Source organism: Prionailurus viverrinus, chromosome A1 (genome assembly GCF_022837055.1).
Source record: "Prionailurus viverrinus isolate Anna chromosome A1, UM_Priviv_1.0, whole genome shotgun sequence".
NCBI classification, from domain to species: Eukaryota; Metazoa; Chordata; class Mammalia; order Carnivora; family Felidae; genus Prionailurus; species Prionailurus viverrinus.
The window spans coordinates 84,786,697-84,800,602 of record NC_062561.1 but is presented as its reverse complement, the minus strand read 5'-3'; the positions used below and the strand labels follow the sequence as shown (position 1 = coordinate 84,800,602).

The 13,906-nt window shown below is 39.1% G+C and overlaps 1 protein-coding gene and 2 non-coding genes across 3 annotated transcripts; 1 reads left to right on the top strand and 2 right to left on the bottom strand.

Moving 5' to 3' along the window:
• The first annotated feature begins 8,555 nt into the window (after positions 1-8,555).
• On the top strand, positions 8,556-12,305 carry LOC125163845 (homeobox protein NANOG-like). Its single transcript, XM_047856062.1, is given in 6 exon segments — positions 8,556-8,654; positions 8,832-9,015; positions 9,511-9,610; positions 11,654-11,700; positions 11,703-11,752; positions 11,754-12,305. Coding segments are annotated over 6 exon segments (1,032 nt in total).
• Positions 8,621-8,692, bottom strand: TRNAE-CUC (transfer RNA glutamic acid (anticodon CUC)). The gene has a single exon. It is a non-coding gene; the product is annotated as a tRNA-Glu (tRNA).
• TRNAL-CAA (transfer RNA leucine (anticodon CAA)) lies at positions 8,956-9,061 on the bottom strand. Its single transcript has 2 exons — positions 9,024-9,061; positions 8,956-9,001 (listed from the first exon to the last, which is right to left on the bottom strand). It is a non-coding gene; the product is annotated as a tRNA-Leu (tRNA).
• Positions 12,306-13,906: the final 1,601 nt, after the last annotated feature.

The window sequence follows — 13,906 nt, the reverse complement described above, 5'->3', positions numbered from 1 at the left end:
TTTGACAAAAGCCTAGGGAAAGACAGGATACTCTGTGGAAAATATTAAAATTGCTGTAAAATATCCAATGGAAAACTCATGGGAGGGTCACTGTGTTGAGTTGCACTGAACTGAGAGTCATGAAGAACCCACAGACTGGGGACTGGAGGGTCACACTTTGATTCACCTAGACAAAAACCAAGTCAGGCTCTTTAAAGGTGATCATAAGAGGAATTAAACACCTTATAAAGGAATCTGGGATTTTTGTTAATAAAACTAATAGGACCAAACTATTTGAACATGCCATTTGGCAGACTAGAATTTGTTAAAAGGGTTTCATTGAATTATAAGCTCATTAATCCATAGCAATGAAGCAATGTAGATCTCTACTTATTGAGCATTCTAGTCTGTTAAGGTTTTTGTGTATATCTGACATGGGTTGTCAGTTTTTAAAAATACATAGTTCTGTGTAAAAAACTAAAGTTACACTGAACAAAATTTCATCTGTTTTGGTCATTCAGAAGGTACTTCAAGATGTTACAGCATTTCACTGTTATAAATTACTATTTAATATTACTTAGGACTTCCTTGTGTTTGAATGTTATTATTGTTTCAGTACTGTATAAAGAGAATAGTGATTCCTACCCTTTTCCATTTGAACTTTTACCCAGTTACTTCACTGATGAATTTATTATTTCATAGCTCCATTAATGTAAAGTCATTGGTCATTATTGCATATCAGTAATCTCTTGGACTTTGATAAATATTTTACTGTGGTAATACAGAGAAGAATTAAAGCAAGAATATCTGAATTTTTGTCTTGTTTTTAAAACTGCAATCCCCAGTGTTTATATGTTACTCTGTTTCATTTTTTCACCTGAAAATTAAGAGTAATATAGAATGCCAGGGAGCCTGTTTCCTTTTGGAAAGGACTCTGAATGCAAAAAAGAAAAAAAAGGACCCTGATGGCCACAATATTGTGAATACTATTATTAATCTGCTCCATGTGTGTTCTCATTAACAATCAATTTGAGAATAAAGAGGGAAAAAAGAAAGAAAAAAAAGAGAGGTCTTAAATACAATTTGACATTACACCTAAAGTAGCTAGAAAAGGAACAGCAAATAAAGCTTAAAGCTAGCAGAAAAGGGGAAATAATAAAGGTTAGAGAAGAAATAAACTAGAGAGAAACAAACAAAAACAGCAAAAAAAAAAAAAAGTAGAACAGATCAATGAGTCAGAGCTGGTCCTTTGAAAGAACTAACAACATCGATAAACCCCTAGCCAGACTTATCAAAAAGAAAATAGAAGGACTCAAATATATAAAATCACAACTGAAAGAGGAGAGATAACAACCAACACCACAGAAATACAAACAATTTTAAGAGAATTCTATGGAAAATTATATGCAAACAAACTGGGAAATCTGGAAGAAATGAACAAATTCCTAGAAACATACAAACTACCAAAACTGAAACAAGAAGAAACTGAAAATTTGAACAGACCCATAACCTGCAAAGATATTGAATCAGTAATCAAAAATCTCTGAACAGGCAAGAGTCTTGGGCCACTTGGCTTCCCAGTGGAATTCTACCAGACATTTAAAGAAGAGTTAATACTTATTCTTCTCAAACTGTTTCAAAAAATAGAAATGGAAGGAAATCTTCCAAACTCAGGTATGAAGCCAGCATTACTTGGATCCCAAAAACAGACAAAGACCACATAAAAAGGAGAATTACAGGCCAATATCCTTAATAAATCTTGGATGCAATAATTCTCAACAATATACTAACAAATCAAATTCATCAGTACATTAAAGAATTATTCACCATGATCAAGTGGGATACATTCCTGGACTGCAGAGCTGGTTCAATATTTGCAAATCAATCAATGGGATCCACCTCATCAATTAAAAAAAAAGAGATAAGAACCATATGATGCTCTCAATAGATGCAGAAAAGCATTTGACAAAATACAGCATCCATTCTTGATAAAAACCTTCACAGTAGGGAGAGAAGGAACATACCTCAACATTATAAAGGCCATATCTGAAAGACCCAAAGTGACTATCATCCTCAGTGGGGAAAAACTGACAGCTTTCCCCCTAAGGTCAGGAACATGACAGGGATGTCCACGCTCACCACTGTTGTTCAACATTGTACTGCAAGTCCCAGCCTCAACAATCAGACAACAAAAAAAAAGAAAAGGCATACAAATTGGCAAAGAAGTCAAACATTCACTCTTCTTAGATGACATGATACTCTATGTGGAAAACCCAAAAGACTTGACCAAAAAAAACTGCAAGAACTGATACATAAATTCAGCAAAATTTCAGGATATAAAATCCACATACAGAAATTGGTTGCATTTCTATACACCAATAATGAAGCACCAGAAAGAGAAGCCAGGGAATCTATCCCATTTACAATTGAATCAAAAACCATAAGATAAGTAGGAATGAACATAACCATTCAGGTAAAAGATCTGGACGCTGAAAACTATAGAAAGCTTAAGAAAAAAATTGAAGACACAAAGAAATGGAAAAACATCCCATGCTCTTGGATCAGAAGAACAAATATTATTAGAATGTCGCTACTACCCAAAGCAATCTCCACATTCAATACAATCCTTATCAAAATAACACCAACATTCTTCATAGTGCTAGAACAACAACAAAAACAACAAAAATTCTAAAATTTGTATAGAACTAGAAAAGACCCTGGATAGCCAAAGTAATGTTGAAAAAGAAAACCAAAACTGGAGGCATCACAATTCCAGACTTCAACTGTATTACAAAGCTGTAATCAGACAGTATGTTACTGGCATAAAAACAGGCACACAGGTCAATGGAACAGAATAGAGAACCCATAAATGGACCCACAAATGTATGGTCAACAAATCTTTGACAAAGCAGGAAAAAATATCCAATGGAAAAAAGGCAGACTGTTCAGCAGATGGTGCTGGGAAGACTGGACAGAGACATGGAAAAGAATGAAAATGGACCACTTTCTTACACAATACACAAAAATAATTCAAAATAGATGAAAGACCTAACGTAAGACAGGAAACCATCAAAATCCTACAGGAGAAAATAGGCAGCAACCTCTTTGCCCTGGGCCACAGAAACTGCTTACTAGACATATCTTCAGAGGCAAGGGAAACAAAAGCAAAAATTAACTTTTGGGAACTCATCAAGATAAAGAGCTTCTGCACAGTGATGGAAACAATCAACAAAACTAAAAGGCAACCAATGGAAAGGGAGAAGATATTTGCAAATGACATATCTGATAAGGGGTTACTATCAAAAATTTATAAAGAACTTATCAAACTCAATGCCCATAAAACAAATAATACAATGAAGAAATGGGCACATAGATACTTTTCCAAAGACATTCAGATGGCTAAGAGACACATGAGAAGATGCTCAACATTACTCATCATCAGGGAAATACAAACCAAAACCACAATGAGATACCACCTCATACCTATCAGATGGGCTAAAATTAACAATTCAGTAAACAAACAGATGTTGGCGAGGATGCAGAGAAAGAGGAATGCTTTTGCACTGCTGGTGGGAATGCAAACTGGTGCAGCCACTCTGGAAAACAGTATGGAGGTTCCTCAAAAAATTAAAAATAGGGGCACCTGGGTGGCTCAGTCAGTTGAGCATCTGACTTCAGCTCAGATCATGATCTCACAGTTTGAGGGTTTGACCCTGCTTGGGGCTCTGTGCTGACATCTCAGAGCCTGGAGCCTACTTTGGATTCTTTGTCTCCCTCTCTCTCTGCCTCTCCCCCACTCGTTTTCTCTCTCTGTCTCTCAAAAATGAACACTAAAACAAATTTTAAAAAATAGAACTGCCCTACAACCTGATGTGGGAAACAAAGGCAGAAGGAAATGGCAGATAAAAAATTTCCTTATGATCTGCAGCCCATTGACAAATACTTGAGGCTGGCAGAGTATAACATTTCTGTAGAAACCACCTACTGTCTTAACGTTAATGCTTTGCTAGAAGGAAAAACCTTATCTTGAGAATGGCTGGGCCTCCAGTATCCTGTGAGTCTTTAGCATGTAAAAGCTCCTTTGGAAATTTTCCTTGGATTTTATCTCCCTCAACTCCCAAATATATAACTAGTCATTCCTCATGGTCCTGGGGCAACTCTTCCTGCCCATAGGTCCTGTCCCTGTTCTTTAATAAAATCACCTTTTTTTGCGCCAAAGATATGTCAAGAAAGATCTTGGTTGTTGGCTCCAGACCCCCACCACTCCAAAAAAAACCTCATCCCAAGCCAGCAATTGTGCTACTAGGTATTTATCCAAAGGATACAAAAATGCTGATTGGGGGGGGGTGGGGGGGTGGGTACATGCCCCCTAGTGTTTATAGCAGTGCTATCAACAATAGCCAAATTATTTAAAAAGCCCAATGTTCATCAACCAATGAATGAATAAAGATGTAGTATGTGTATGCGTGTATCTATAATGGAATGTTACTCAGAGATTAAAGAAAATGAAATCTTGCCATTTCCAACAATGTGGATGGAACTAGAGTGTATTACACTAAGTGAAATAAGTCAACCAGAGAAAGACAAATATCACATGATTTCACTCATATGTGGAATTTAAGAAATAAAACAGATGAAAATATGGGAAGGGAAGGAAAAATAAGATAACAACAGAGAAGGAGCAAACCATAAGACACTCTTGAATACTGAGAAAGGGTTGGGGGTTGCTGGACGGGAGATGGGTGGGGGGATGGATGGGCTGTGTGGGTTTGGGCATTGGGGAGAGCACTTATTGGGATGGGCACTAGGGGTTGTGTGTAGGTGACAAATCACTGGGTTATACTCTTAAAACCAGTTTACACTGTATATTGACTAACTTGAATTTAAATAAAGTTCAAAACACATGCTCAAATAGCTTAAGGAAGTCATAGGTAGACACACAACTAAAGTAAATCTAAATAATGAAGCATCATCAAATAGATATCAATGTATTGAATTTTTTTAAATGAAATTAAGTAGAATTTATGGAGTTTAAATTTACTAGGGTGCTTCATCAACAGATTTGAGCAGGCAAAAGAAAGAACCAGTAAAACTGAAGAGAAAACAATCAATTATAAATTCTCAAACAGAAAAGAGAGAAATAAATAATCTCAGAAAGCAGAACACCAACCAATTAAGCATATTAAACATAATGAATGGGAGTTCAGACGGTTACAAGAATGAGGAAAGAATAGAAACAACATTTGAAAAATTGGGGCGCCTGGGTGGCTCAGTCGGTTGAGCCTCCGGCTTCGCCTCAGGTCATGGTCACGCGATTCGTGAGTTCAAGCCCGGTGTCGGGCTCTGTGCTGACAGCTCAGAGCCTGGAGCCTGTTTCAGATTCTGTGTCTCCCTCTCTCTCTGACCCTCCCCTGTTCATGCTCTGTCTCTCCCTGTCTCAAAAATAAATAAACGTTAAAAAAAAAAATTAAAAAAAAAAAAAAGAAAAACTAATGGCTGAACACTTTCCAAACTGGTGAATGACATGAATCTACACATCAGAAAAAATCAATGATCTGTAAACAGGATAAAGTACAGACACTCACAGTTAGACACATTATAATCAAACCGTGATAAGCCAAAAACAGAGACTACAGAAAGCTGCAAAAGAGAAGCAACTAATATATGCAACTAATATATGATTATCACTTACAATAATAGCAGATTTCTCATCAGAAATGATAGTCAAGTGCAGTGAGATAATGTATGCAAAGTGCCTAAAAAAGATTTTTCACCCAAGAATACTATAGCTGGCAAACTATTCTTCAAAATGAAAAACACTTATTTCCATACACACACATCCTGAGGACTTTTAATGTTTGTAGATCTTCCCTACAAAAGTGCTAATAAAATTCCTTTTGATGAAATGAAAGGGCACTTTATGGTCGCTTGAATATGTACAAAGAAATAAAGGTAACTACATGGGTAAATACAAAAAAAAAATTTCAAAGATACGTGGTTTGCAAATATTTTTTCAGTCTGTATCTTATCCTGTTAACAAGGTCTTCTGAAGAATGAATTTTTAATTTTGACAAGATCTGATTTAATGATGTTTTCTTGGGGAACCTGGGTGGCTCAGATGGTTAAGCATCAAACTTCAGCTCATGTCAGGATCTCACAGTTCGTTAGCCTGAGCCGTGTGTAGGGCTTTGTGTTTACAGTGCAGAGCCTTGGGCCTGCTTTGGATTCTTGGTCTCCCTCTCTCTCTGCCTTTCCCCACCCATGCTCTGACTCTCTTCCTTTCAAAAATAAATAAACATTTAAAAAAATGATGCTTTCTTTTATAGATTACACTTTTGCTGTCATTTCTAAGAACTCTTCACTAAGCTCTAAGTCCTGAGGATGTTCTCCAGCTATAAAGTTTTATATGTATTATATTATATGTAATATGTTATATTATAGTTGTTTTTTTTTTAATTTTTTTTTCAACGTTTATTTATTTTGGGGACAGAGAGAGACAGAGCATGAACGGGTGAGGGGCAGAGAGAGAGGGAGACACAGAATCGGAAACAGGCTCCAGGCTCTGAGCCATCAGCCCAGAGCCCGACGCGGGGCTCGAACTCACGGACCGCGAGATCGTGACCTGGCTGAAGTCGGACGCTTAACCGACTGCGCCACCCAGGCGTCCCTATATTATAGTTTTATATGTAATATTTAAGTCTGTGATTCAAATAAGTAAGTAAATAAATAAATCTGTGACTCATTTTGAGCCGGTTTCTGTGTAAAATGTGAGCAGTTTCTCAAATAAAGTGTGTTCATCTACTAATAAATTTTATATACCCTTGGTACAAAAATTAGCATATTGGGGCACCTGGGTGGCTCAGTCATTTGGGCCTCTGACATTGGCTCAGGTCATGGTTTCACAATTCATGGATTTAAGCCCCGTGTCGGGTTCTATGCTAACAGCTCGGAGCCTGAAGCCTGCTTCGGGTTCTGGGTCTACCTGTCTCTCTGCCTCTGTCCCACTTGCGCTCCGACTCTCTCTCTCTCTCTCTCTCTCAAAAATGAATAAACATTAAATTTTTTTTTAAAAAAAGAAAAATTAGTATATGCATAAAATTACAACAAAGAAAATTAAGGATTTTCATAATCTTACCACTTACAGAAAATTATTTGAAAAAATCATAAAATTTACATTTAGATGTATGTCCTTTCCACTTTCTTTTTCCTTTTTTCTTAGATATGTTTGGATCCCTTCCATTTCCTTTTGAAGATGAGGAAAAGTTTTAAAATGAAACTCACAGGTTAGATAGAATTTCATTCTCTTTCATCTTCATCCTTTGACCAGTTTTACCATTAGAAAACTAATGTTTAGAGAGGGTAAACAACTTGCCTTCAACGTGACCACTAACCTAGCCATCATTTACTGTGCCTTGTTCCATACTGGGCTAAATTACAAAACAAAAACAAAAGCAAAAGCAAAAACAAAAACAAAACAAGACAAGACACGACACAACCCAACACAACACAACACAACACAACAAAACCAACTACTAGAGCACAGTAAAGCAAAGGTAAAATTATTCGTCCAAGGTTTGGGGCTGTCTTGGAAGCCAGGTTCTAAATAACAGGGAAATAGAGGTATCCTAGTGCAGCCCTGGCCTGGAGGTCTAGACAGATGCCCAAGGAGAAATGAATACTTTTATAAACAATAAATTAGGCATGGAGGCTCAGAATATTATACAGACTTTAAGAAGATAGACTTTAAATGTGATTTAAATGTTTAAAAAAAATTTTAATGTTTATTCATTTTTGAAAGAGAGACAGAGTACAAGCTGGGAGGGGCAGAGAGAGGGAGACACAGAACCTGAAGCAGGCTCTAGGCTTGGAGCTGTCAGCACAGAGCCCCACACGGGGTTCAAACCCACTAATGGAGAGATCATGACCTGAGCCAAAGTCAGACACTTAACCGACTGAGCCACCTAGGTTCCCATAAATGTTTTTATTATTAAAATATATTTTTCCACAGGCATTACAATAGAAAATTGGGCAATGAAAATGTCTAGAATAAAACTTTTAAAAAGAAGCTATAAAAGATATTTTGGGGACAACTGGGGTAAATTTGAATGTGAACTGGCATATGATGATATGTTAATATTGACTTTCTTAGGTGTGACTTTGAATAGCCTAATGATGTCTACAACTTTCACATGGTCGGAAGGCTGGGGATGCAATAGAGAAAAAAAGAATGCAGCAAAATATTAACCAACGTATTTACATAGAACACCGGTGTTTATTGTCTCATTATTTTAATTATTCACCATATTTTCAAAATTAAAAGATGTTGGAACAGGAGAGAATTACCAGACTTCCTTCCATAGCAACAATTGCCTGAGTTGTTGTGAGGAGCTAAGAGCCTCCTGAACAGCTCCTCTATGTTACATGTACCGTTCTAAAGGCCTTTTGGACAGCTAGAGGGACTTTTTAACCCCAGGAATATGGCAGTATCATTTATTGCTACCTGCATCTCTAAGTATAGGAGAACAATGCCATACACAGTCTTCGCTCATTAACCGTAGTAACTTTCACTTCTCATAATGACTTTTGGCCAAAAGAGTCACCTGGTATACAGCGAAGTTGAAGTGGAAAGAAAAAAAGAACTTTCCCTGACCGGGAATCGAACCCGGGCCGCGGCGGTGAGAGCGCCGAATCCTAACCACTAGACCACCAGGGAACACCTAGCAGAGGCGTTTGCAATAGGCTATACTAAATATGTGATGTATGACGTAAGTTGGGAGCATGAGTATGATTGGATACTTTTCAAGCGATTAAACTTTCTCCCTCGCATAATAGCAGCCCTTCCGCCACCGCAGATCCGGAAAACCGGAGGACAGCGGCGATGTGAGAGTCAGAGTACTACTGCTTTCTCAGAAAAGAAACCTCCAGCAGTCACTGGGAAGGTGTTGGGGTCCTTTAAGGAAGGAAACAAAACGCATGTGTCAGAAGTGGGATTCGAACCCACGCCTCTGTTCAGAGACCAGAACGCCCGCAGGGAAGGTGAGCACCTTGAGTCTGGCGCCTTAGACCACTCGGCCATCCTGACACCCGGAGAGATCGTTGCCCATGTAGAGTCCACTTCCTGTCTGGGCCTGCGGCGCTGCCCCGTCCCCCAACACCCAGGCTGCAGACAATCTTCCTGCCTGCCGCTTGCCTGGAATTCTGAACAATGCCTGGTCTGTTTTGCACCTGGGAATGTCTAACCTCCATCTCCTCGGCAGGGAATCGAACCAGTCGAACCAGGGACAAATGCAATCTCACTAGAAAACTAGAGGGGTTCGTGACCACTGCGCAGGCGTCCTACTCAGCAAAGGCAGGAAACGTAGCAAAGGCAAAGAGCATGAGCCAGGCTGTTGCCCACCACGGCGACCTGCCACTCATCCCTGGCCTTCGTTGCTGAAACTCTTGCTAGTTAATACATGGAAAGCACGTGGAAATATACTTGCCAAAGAGTAAGTGGCAAGTGATTGCTGATGCTGTTGTTTTTATTATTAGGTATTTCTGCCCTATCGTCCCTGCCAAACCCATCCTTCAAGATCACTCCTCCTCCTCCGCCAAGTCTCACAGCCATGGTTAGAGATAAAGGAGAAACAGTGTTAAAGAAAAAGATCATTCTATTAAAGAAAAAAAAAAATATATATATATATATATATATTTTTTTTTTTTTAAGTACTGTAAGGAAGACTTTTTTTTTAATTTTTTTTTCACGTTTATTTACTTTTGAGACAGAGAGAGACAGAGCATGAACGAGGGAGGGGCAGAGAGAGAGGGAGACACAGAATCGGAAGCAGGCTCCAGGCTCTGAGCCATCAGCCCAGGGCCCGACGCGGGGCTCGAACTCACGGACCGCGAGATCGTGACCTGAGCTGAAGTCGGACGCTTAACCGACTGCGCCACCCAGGCGCCCTAAGACTTTTTTTTTTTATGTTTATTTACGTTTGAGAGAGATAGAGACAGAGTGCAAACAAGGGAGGGGCAGAGAGAGACACAGAATCTGAAGAGTCTCCAGTCTCTGAGTTGTAAGCACAGAGCCCGACGCAGAGCTCCCAACTCACCAACTACAGGATCATGATCTGAGCTGAACTCAGATGCTTAACCAACTGAGCCACCCAGGAACCCCAAGAAGACCTTAAGGGCCATTATCATGATAGGTGCAGGTACTGCTGCCATGGGGTCTTGCAGTGGGTGGGAGAGAGATGGGACTCAATTCAGACTACAACAAAGAAAAGTGAATTTTATAGCTAAGGAACCAGGTGGGGATCAGTGGATAGAAAATTAGTAGGAGAAAATATCATCAAGGTTAAGGGGGGAATTCTATCTGAAATGGCCTGACAAGATTCTCGCTGAAGGCAGGCCAGAATGATAAGATCTCACATTGGGGATAGTAGAGGATGAGGAACCGCATTAGATATCCAGGATAATCAATATCAAGGATGGGAGATTCTGGCTAAACTTATTTAGCAGGAATCTTGCTAAAAGTGGACAATGAAGAGACAAACAGGGAAGTTCAAGTAAGACCTAGTAGAAAAAGAATTCAGGTGGGCAATTAACACAACAGTGCAAAGACAGCTAGTGTGTTTTAGCAACCAAAGGGAAAGCCCAACTCCTCTGCTCCAGACTATATACCATTCACTCATGCATTCATTCACTGAGACTTTATTGAGGGTCCGCTGAAAATATAGCGATAAACAAACACAGAAAAGCCCTGCCCTGGAAAACTGACTGCACATGTGTCAAAATTTTATTCAGTTCATTAATGAGGAACTGCAAATGATGTTATAACCAATTCAAAGGAGATTTTGAAGAGTTTTAAAAATAATCAGTCAACCAAAGGAATGTTGAGAAAAGACTGCTAACAGATGGCAGGCAGGTTAATATCCTAAGGATAGGTAATAAACTGTGAGGTTTAAAGATATGATTTTTACTTTGGGGTAATTTTTTTTTTTTTACTAGAGAAAAATCAGAGGTATCTCTTGACAAATTTTATTTGTATTGATATAAACAGGAATCTCTGGCCTTGATCTCAGACAGAAACCATTTGCATTGCTATCAGTTTTCACCTGCAGATTTATAAAAATAGCCAAGTCAATCAAAGGTGCCTATGGAATCAATTATTCCCCCAAAGGTCTGCTAACCAATGCTAAGCACTCCACTATGAGTACACCTAGCATCTAAAAGTACAAGAGTTGGACAGTAAAGCAGTCAAAACAGATTTTATTCAGGAACTATTACAGTAGAGGATATGAAACTTCATATAGAACTGGGCTCAATTCTAAATACAGCAAGGACAAGCAAGGATTTGAGTCAAGGAGTAGAATGAGAGTCAGTGGATGGAAAATGATTGAGAAGAGACAAGAGTACAGAGGTTCTTACTATACTGACCTAACAGGATGTCTGCTGAAGGCAGGCCAATCATGAGATATCACCTGGAGGATGGGGGGATGAGGAACTTGATTAGATATGGAGGGTGATCAGATACCAGGGTGCGGGATTCTTGACAAACTGACCTAACAAGATTATTAAAATTAGAATCTTCAGCTGTGGACAAACTAAGGTTCTGTGGCTCCAGTTTTCCTGTTCCCCACCCAGTCTGGACTACCAGGTAGCTACCTTTTGCATTACAATGGCCTTGCAACAGGAGTGTGGATCCAGCTCAGCCCCAATGCCCATCTTGTCCCAAAGCACCAATTCTAGGGACTCTTCTCCAACGCCTGAGATTTATGGACCTGAAGAAAATTAATTCATCCTTGCAAATGTCATCTGTTGAGACACCTCACATGGAGACTATCTCTCATCTTCCTTCCTCCATGGATCTGCTTATTCAGGACATCCCCAATTCTTTCACCAGTCCCAGACTAAAACTACTACCTGCTTCCATAGAGGAGAGGACAATGAAGAAGGAAGATACGGTCCAGGGCAAGAAACAGAAGATCAAAACAGTGTTCTCTCAGACCCAGCTATATGTACTCAATGATAGATTTCAGAGACAGAAATACCTCAGTCTCCAGCAGATGCAAGAACTTGCCAACATTCTGAAACTTAGCTATAAGCAGTTTAAGACCTGGTTCCAGAACCAGAGAATGAAATGTATGAGATGGCAGAAAAACAACTGTCCAAAGAATAGCAACAGTGTGACTCAGAACAGCTCAGAAACTACAGAATATACAGGCTTCTATTCCTATCACTGGGGATACCTGATGAACACTTTTGGAAATCTTCCAAAATGGAGAAACCAGACCCGGAACAGCCAGTCTTGGAGCAACCATTCCTGGAACAGTCGGAACAACTAGGAACAACCTGGAACCTGGAATAACCATCGGTTCCACAACTGTGAAGAGGAATCCCTGCAGCCCCAGATCCATTTCCAGCAAAATTCTTTCTAATGGGGAAAAAAAGTGTAAAAAAGCAAACTGCTAAGCATTCTAGTATCCAGGAAATAATGGATTTATTCCCAAATTACTCTGTGAACATACATCCTGAAAATGTGTGACGATGAGTATATTATTCATTCTCACTTTGGGCAGTGGCTGCATTACTTTTCCTAGGACTTGTCTTTTAGAGTCCTATAACTGCCTTGATATTCTGTTTTTCTTTATGTTTATTGTGTCAATTGAGGAGGTATGATTGGACTCTAATTAAAAAGATTTCAGTAGCATTGGCTGCTACAGACATGATAAAAGATGTTTCTGTCTGTAGATACCTAGATATAATACTAGTTTGGGTATATTAGGCTCTAGAATCTAACCTCAAGAATAGAAAATAGTTGGGATGCCTGGGTGGTTCAGTTGGTTGCGTGTCCGACTTTGGCTCAGGTCATGATCTTATGATCTGTGAGTTCAAGCCCTGTGTCAGGCTCTGTGCCAACAGCTCGGAGCCTGGAGCCTGCCTTGGATTCTGTGTCTCCCTCTCTCTCTGCCCCTCCCCTGCTCATGCTCTGTCTCTCTCTGTCAAAAATAAATAAACATTAAAAAAAAGTTTTAAAGAATAGAAACTAGAAATGCAGAGCTGTGTGATAAAGGATTATTTGTATTTTCTGAGATTGAGAGGCTTTATTTTTAATAACCTCAGTTGTTACAGTGAAGGGTTAAGCTGTAATACACTTCAATGATTTCCTCTGCCCCTTGTGCTGTTTTACTACAACTCTTAATTTGTTCATTATTCTAGTATTTGTAGAAAGATATTTTGCATTTTAATGTATCATGATAATAGTACCAGTTTGGCTGGTTGGTTTATAGGTTTAAGTACAAATATACAAAATACCCACTTTTCTTAAAAAACAAAAAAAAAATTATACTCTTCAAGGATGGACATGGGAGCCCATGGTGGAGGCTTAGTTGAAAAGAGGGTTACTGAACCAAAGTGGACCTGCTTCTCAGTGAGTTATAGGACAGACCACCACCAGGTGGAGTTGCCTCACAAGGTTATCTGTATTTGTACAAATAAGGAGATCAGAGAATAATTTCCAAAGCTGTATCTCCCCCAAACAAGGGAAACTTTAGGGTTCCTTTAGGGCTTGGGATGAATATTCATAAGGAGATTTTATTTATATCATATTCATATTCATAAGGGGATTTTAACATTATAATGAGGTTGAAGTAACAATTGGTCACCTCTGGCACTTTCTGATTCATCTGGCCAGGCTCTCCCTCAAATGTTTGTTTTTCTATTCCAGCAGTCTATTAATTTGTTTCCAAATGATAAAACCAACAGCTAGACAGAAGCTTCTAGGGGTTTAGTTTCCATTTTTTAAGTTATTTTTTTTAATGTTTATTTATTCTTGAGAGAGAGTGAGAGAGCATGAGCGGAGAAGGAAAGGAGGAAACACAGAATCTGAAGCAGGCTCAAGGCTCTGAGCTGTCAGCACAGAGCCCTATGCAGGGCTCAAACTCAT